Genomic DNA, 7,870 nt, shown 5'->3' with positions numbered 1-7,870 from the left:
TTCTCCTTTGCCTTGAATCTTTGAAAAAAAATCTGTAGCACATCTTATTTACCCCTAAAATCCTCCATATCCACATATATTTCAAGGGAAGCAGTTGTCTCGACTTTTTTTTTATCTGTTGGTTTGCCTGTTACAATACTGTAGATACCACTTTTGAGTAAATTAAAATTTGTGTTAAATGGTGTCACCTTTACTTGGTTAAAGTAACACTATGCAACAATTTGACACTTGAGGTATGGTTTCATAGGCAACTAGTTTTGGTACCATCCTCAAATTCATTATGATAGCATCTGTTCATGTGAACGACAGATACACACCTGTGTCTTCCCCACTAGGCAGCCAAGATATGCCCTATGTAGTTCTGTGTAACGGGCTAGAACCCCTGCAAAAATGGAAGAAAAGCTTTCACACGCATGACATTGCCATCTATAATGCCAAAGGACACCAGTTAGTGTGTTGGAAAGCTTGCATCAGTGTCAGCTGGGCTGTTGATGGTGTTTGCAAGGTTTTTGCATGCCTTTTAGGTAGTTAGCTTACTAGTTTTGGAACAGAACTACGTATTGCTGCTTTAATGTTGTTCGACCTTTGTTGTAGTAGTTTGGGTCACTTTGTCTCATTGATTTCCTCTTCCTCTTTCTACTTGTCCTTATCCTTCCTCAAATGCTATTTCCTCTAACTCAGGGGTGGGCAATTCATTTCCCCAAAGGGCCACATGAGATAGTGGAGGGCCGGACCAATATGCTGAACTCAATTCTGCTCAATATAAGTTGTATCTCTTTACAAAAAACATTAAATTGTATGGTTTTGATTAACTGCTACTGGTAAGAGTAGATGTTACCTTTAGGCTATCAAAAATGTGGTGCAGGCATAGTAAAAACGCCAACATTATTTAATCAACATTTAATCATCATTCACAAAAACGATTTTGAAAATGAGCATGTTTTTGCAGTATTAAAGGTGTGCCCAGACGACCAATATACATGGCACACACACACACGAGAGCAAACTTGCAATGCAATAGTATAAGTATACAAATTAATAGTAATATCAATTTTTATCAGCGCAAATGCTTGCAGGCACACCCACACGCACGAATGTAGGCCTACGGAAATAAATAAATATATTTTTACGGAAAAAAATATCCCGCTTATTATACGGTTACTTGCCAAAATAATAGAAGACATTCCTCCAAAATACCCCTTTTTAATGATTTTGTTGCCGTTTAGTTCTTCACGCAAATGCGAAGCAACCCACCTTCTGACTTCAAGTTTCAATGACTTCCAGTTACATTAAATGACCGGACTACTTGCGGAATGATATGAAAGATGTGAATTAGAAGCATAAAACCCATTGCCAATGACAGCAGTCATACATTTTTCGCAGTAGTGAATATAAAGAAATTACAGACCTGCGAACGCTGGGATGGCCTATTCAAATCAACGGAACTTTTTGGAACATTCTGAAGAGCCGTGTAATAAGTACAGGTATTTACGTTTGATTCCTAATTTACCATTGACCTCCGTGGGCCGTTCAGGGGCAGCCAAATGGCCCTGGGGCCGCACTTTGCCCAGGTCTGCTCTAAACTAGGACCTAACTGTGGGTGTGAGTGTTTGAGTGTGTGTGTGTGTGTGTGTGTGTGTGTGTGTGTGTGCGCGTAGGGGTTGTAGTAGTCTTGCTTGAAATGCCCTTCCTTTTACAACTTTTAAATGTTTAACACTCACACCACAGCTACGCAGCATTTAGTTTTATGTGACATGATTGACGTGACTGAATAAACAGGTGCAGTCAATACACTGATTTGTGCAAAAATACGGTAATACATAGTCTACTGATATGGTGAATGTGCTAAGTGTTTTTACAAAGTGTACATGGTATTGAAACAAGTTTGAAAATGATTGGAAAAAACCTGTAACCAGGTAGTAGAAAAAAGACATGAAGGACTGTAGAATGCTATATACTACACTGTCAGCCAGAAGCATGCATTCACAGGTGACTGGAAGAGTTCATTAGCGCAAAAAGACAGTGGGAATTTTCCAGAACATTTTAACCAGGCAGTGTAGTAGAACAAAGACATTAAAGCAATGCAATCCAGTAACCCAGTACAAACAGCCAAATATGTTTTAACCCCCAGAACTCCTCCTTCCTAAGCTGCTGTCAACCTTGGGCCTGGGGGATCTTCATGGAGGGAAGCTCACACTCAGCTCAGTCCTGGAGATCAACAGTAACACAGTGTCTGACAAACCAGCACAAAGTCTGGAGCAGCTACCATGGACCTTCTTAAGGAAACTGATGATGTCCAATGTAAATGCAAGAAATATCAAATGTGCACAAGACCAGTCAATGTGTAATTATAGTTTCATTGATGCTAATGATGATTCTGATGCTATAAATCCTCTAGATTTGATCACTGCTCTTTTCCACTGCTCAGATCCTTTCCTCCAGCAGGAAATGGTCTCCAAAATGTCCATGTGCCAGTTTGCTGTTCCTCTGCTGCTGCCAAACTGTGACACACAGCAGAGCACTCTGATGCTGTGGGCCATGAGAGACCTGGTTAAAAAGTTCAGACCTCACTCTCTAGCAGGTGACAGGACATTTGTAGAGGGCAGGATTGTAGAAATGGACATCCCCATGGTGTCTTTTGTTAGACTAGGAGAGAGCAGTCTGCCCAAATCTCAAACTCTGAACAAGTTGCTCAGTACTCCTCATCAGCTTAACAACATTTTTGTTCACTGTGACATGGAGTGTGGTGATGTGCCCAGGAGAATCTCAGATGGTCTGGTTGAAGTCAGCTGGTATTTACCCTGTGGGAAAACAAACATTGACATGTTCACACAGCCAGTGGCCATAGCCAATCTGAGAGGAGATGGCAGGTTGTTTAAGACCCAAATGTCCTTCCTGTATGAGACCTCAGCTGCAGTTTTCATCTTCAGTGATGACCTAGAGGGAGACCTCAGCACTCTGAACAACAGAGAGAGCAGAGCTGAGCTGTTCCTGGTCACCGACTCTAAGAGTAAGACCTTCAACATGAAGACACTCAGGGATACATGCATGAAGCACAAGGTGAAGGAGACCAATGTGATCATCAAGAAAAAGCAGAATGATGCAGAGTTTCTGGAGGCCCTGCGTTTCAGAGTGAGTGGTGCCATTGGAAAGAATCCACATAAACTGAAAGTGGAAGACATGGCTGCTGTTTCTCCACGTGTTGGTATTGTGGTTGATGAGGACTGCACTGAGTGTAAAAATGGCAGAGCAAATGCTGAAGGCATCACTGGAAGCATTCAGGATGTTGTGAAATTCAAGGAAAACCAGTTGCCCTTACATGGTGAAATATGGAAGGAAATCAGTCAATTAGAAAAAGAGAACTGCAGAATGCGTAATGCAGGCAAAGACATAGAGGGTTACAGGAGTTCACTCAAGACAAAACAAGAAGCACTCAGAAAGAAACAGCAGCAGACGGCTGTCTCAGAAGCCATGGGGAAATTCACTGTTGGAATCTCAGAGTCAGGAACACAGCGTCTCTACTTCCTGAAATGGCTGAAGATTCAGCTGGACACCCTCTCTAGACAGAACCTGTCCACACTGAGAGAGCAGTACAAAGACTGCTGTAGAAACACACCACAGAATAAGGAGCTGATTGTAAACTTAGATAAGCAAATCTCCAACTGCTCTTTGGGTCCTGAGCACTTCTTCCGTGAGCTGGGCCAGCTTTATGAGTGTGCTTGCTCCCTTCCAGAAAACAACCCAGCCCGACAACAAGTCCAGCACCTACCTGCTCTGTGTGCTCAGATGCTGCTGGATGGGTTTCCAGTTGAGCTGGTCGATGGAGACGCATCAAACATCCCAATGAAGTGGATAAAAGAGGTCCTGACTCAGCTACATCAGCTGGTGGACACCAAGAGTAAGATCAAGGTGTTGACTGTGCTGGGAGTGCAAAGCACTGGGAAGTCCACCCTTCTCAACACCATGTTTGGAGTGCAGTTTGCAGTCAGCAGTGGAAGATGCACCAGAGGAGCCTTCATGCTGCTGATTAAAGTCTCGGAGGAAGTCAGATCTGAGCTCAAGTGTGACTTCATCATGGTCATTGACACAGAGGGCTTAAAATCACCTGAGCTGGCAACATTGGACACAAGCTACGAACACGACAAAGAATTAGCAACGCTGGTCATAGCGCTCAGTGACATCATCATCATCAATATTGCCATGGAGAACTCCACAGAGATGAACGACATTCTGCAGATTGTGGTCCACGCCTTTCTCAGGATGAAGGAGGTTGGGAAGAAGCCCAGATGTCTGTTTGTGCATCAGAACGTGTCAGACATGTCTGCTCATGACAGCAACATGATAGACAGGAAGAAGGTGATGGAGCAGCTGGATGAGATGACCAAAGCAGCAGCAAAAATGGAGAAGAATGAAAAGTATAAAAAGTTCACTGATGTGATGGAATATGATCCTGACAAAGACAGCCACTACATCCCTGGACTTTGGCACGGAACTCCCCCAATGGCCCCAGTGAATGCTGGCTACAGTGAAGCTGTCTTTGAACTCAAGAAGAGTTTAATTGGCTTCTTACAAACATCTGATAACTGGAATAATGATGCAACAGAGTTCCTCGAGTGGACTCAGGGTTTGTGGAATGCTGTGAAATTTGAGAACTTCATCTTTAATTTCAGGAACATTTTGGTGGCAGATTCATATTTCAGATTTTTGCACTCAGTACAACACTTGGGAGTGGTCTTTCCAATCTGAGATGAACAAGTGGCTCATAACCAAGGAAACAATGATATCCAATTTTGGAGTGACTGAAAAGAATGTCCAAATGAATCTTTTACGCACCAGGCTCAGAGAGGTGTTACATGAGGCATCAGAGAAGCTGCATGAAGAAGAGAAGACAATCCTGTCCAACCTTGACAAATACTTTCAGGAAAAGGACAGCAAAGTCAGTTTAGTAGAGAAATTCAAACAGGACTTCCGAACAAGAATCAACTCGCTCGGACGACAGATGGAAAATTCAATAAAACACTCTTTGGAGAAGGCGGTTGAAATCAGAGAGGAAATGGAAAAGGTGAATAAAATCAAGGACAAGCTAATGGATAAAAATTGAGAAAAAGGTCCGTGAGCTGCTTAAAGAGTGTAGAGAGAGAAAAGCAGATTTATCTGAGGATGGACTCACCAGAGAATTTGAGAAAATGTGGGAAGAAATCATGTCTGAGCTATCTACAGTCAGACTGCCACAGATAGATGTGTATCAGGATGTGCACCATCTGCTCTGGTCAGATTTAAGTTCAAAGGGTGGACGTGTCACAGAAATGCTCAATGCAGTTGACCTGAGATCTAGTGGACAGGATACATTCATTGTTAAAATTGACTGGTTTTCAGACTGGAATTCCTTTGGAAAGAGATTGGTTAGTTCCATAAACAATCTCAATAAGAATCACTTCATTACTAAAATCCAAGAGATCTGTGACAGTATCATCAGACACTGTGACATTCTTATCTCAGATCACATAAGCGTCATGGAGAGAAACAACACAGATTACCATGAGACGTACATCAGAGGCCTCCTCAAGGCTGTTGATGACCAGGTGAAACATCATGATCAGATTAGTGATGAATGTGAAGCTTCTCTTAAGTTTCATGTCTGTGGCCGTGCAGCGAGGCTCTTCCAGAAAGCACACAAGGAATTCAGTGACCGCAACAACCCACAGAATTATCTGATGGAGTCAAAACCAATATTTCTGGAGAACTTCTTAGAAAAAGATCAGTGCCAGAAGAGGGCTACACAATTCACAGAGACCTGTGTGAGGCCAGCAGTTGAGGACTACGTGTCTAGACATCTTGGGCAGGCAATCGCAGAACACACGATGAGGGGAGACGGGGGAGTGACTTACAGCACACAGACTCACTTCCTTCATGACCTTCATGACCTTTTAAAGCAGCTGCTTCATGAGGACTCGATTCAGAAGTACAAGGAGTACACAAGATCATTTGTGGAAAACTGGATAAAGGAACAAATCATTAAGGAAATGTCATCAGGTGAACAAATGCAACGATTAGAGACAAAACTCCTTTCTGAGATTGTAAAGAAAATAACTGCCACAATCACCAGCATCTCCAAGGACATGGACATAGAGGAGTTCATATCACAGTTCTGCTCTGACTTTGAGGATCAGCTGGTCTTCCCAAGAGATGCCTTAGACAACTTTTTGTTTCTCATCAACGCCAGGACAGACCAGTTTGCCATCAACCTCAAGGAGTTCATTAAGGAAATGGATGTGCATTTAGCTCAGGGGTATGCCAACAATACAGGCATCTCACACATCACCGAAAGAATTACAGACCTGCCCTCTAAACCCCATGAGCTGCTCTTCACCAGACTGTGTTGATGTGGGGAACAGTGTCCCTTCTGTGGGACACCCTGTGAAGCAGGAGGTCAGGAACACAAAACACACTTCACCAGCATGCACCGACCTGAAGCTTTTGCAACGTATAGATGGAATGCCTCCCAGAAGCTGGTAATAGACATTTGTACAACTTTAGTGATCAGTGATACAAAATTTAAGAATTCAAAAACAGGTGATAAATGGCATCCCTATAAGGAGTACAGAGACATCTACCCTGACTGGCAGATCACAGGAGACTCGAGCATGGAGGCCTCAGACTACTGGAAATATGTGCTGATGAAGTTCAACAATGAGCTTGCTGAAGCTGACAATGCCCTACCTGCAGATATCCCAGAGGCCTGGACAACACTGACAGCAGAGGATGCACTGAGAAGCTTGAGAGAGTCATTTAACATGCAGGAATGCAAACTTTATGGGGGAGTAACAGCCATATATGGTGTTAGTAGACGTGACGTGTGAATCAGGCCAGAAGGGAACCATCACACATGGCATCAGTGATGGGGGAACATGGAGAATGTGCTCAGGCTTAATCAAGTCAGATGTTGGGGATATTAATCAATATGATCCTTAAATTAAACAACATGACTAAATGAGTTAAAACACATACGTCATCAGAATGACCAACTTGATTATTAAGTCTTTATTGTCTTTAAGATGTTGAATAATGAGTGATGTGTTTCCCTTCAGTACTATTGGGGGATTTTGAGAACGCTGATAATTTGGTTCAGTTGCTTGCAGTTAGTAGTTCGGAACCACACACACTGCACCTACATACACACACAAACACACACACTGCAGTAAGTAGTTTAGTAACACACACACACACACACACACACACACACACACACACACACACACACACACACTGCAGTTAGTAGTTCAGTAACACACACGCACACACACACACCCACACACATATACACACACACACACACACACACACACACTGCAGTTAGTAGTTCAGTTCCACACACACACTGCACATACACATACACACACACACACACACACACACACCCACACACATATACACACACACACACACTGCAGTTAGTAGTTCAGTTCCACACACACACACACAATGCACATACACATACACACACACACACACACAATGCAATTCCTAGTTCAGTACCTGAATCTTTTCTATTATGTTCAAGAGGTTTCATCATGAAGTGAATAAATTACCTTTAGACATTTTCACTTTTTTAGTACAGGTTCAAAATGATTGTTAGATTTGAAATTATCTTAATTTTGTTTTGAGGTCACTTGTTATTTGTTTGATTTATTATTGTTACGTTAGTATTATGAAATCAATACAATGGCCTTCAATCAATCCAATTTAATTCATATTGTGTAATTGGCACCAAGTATGCATATTGCCTTCATAGATACTAATGTGTTTCTTTATTCATTGTGTTTGGGGCTTACTATGGGATGGCAGTTTAACCATATGGTGTTAGAATAGC

General features: G+C 42.4%; 1 protein-coding gene across 1 annotated transcript; it reads left to right on the top strand.

Moving 5' to 3' along the window:
- The first annotated feature begins 1,544 nt into the window (after positions 1 to 1,544).
- LOC122129073 (up-regulator of cell proliferation-like) lies at positions 1,545 to 5,101 on the top strand. The gene is made up of 4 exons (XM_042704109.1): positions 1,545 to 1,571; positions 2,149 to 2,344; positions 2,429 to 4,624; positions 4,671 to 5,101. The coding sequence occupies exons 1-4, from the start codon at positions 1,545 to 1,547 to the stop codon at positions 5,099 to 5,101; spliced, it is 2,850 nt and encodes a 949-aa protein (XP_042560043.1).
- The last annotated feature ends 2,769 nt before the right edge of the window (positions 5,102 to 7,870 follow it).

The sequence above is a fragment of the Clupea harengus genome, unplaced genomic scaffold (assembly GCF_900700415.2).
Source record: "Clupea harengus unplaced genomic scaffold, Ch_v2.0.2, whole genome shotgun sequence".
Classification (NCBI taxonomy): Eukaryota; Metazoa; Chordata; class Actinopteri; order Clupeiformes; family Clupeidae; genus Clupea; species Clupea harengus.
The sequence above is the reverse complement of the archived record's forward strand: the minus strand, read 5'-3'. Positions and strand labels throughout refer to the sequence as shown.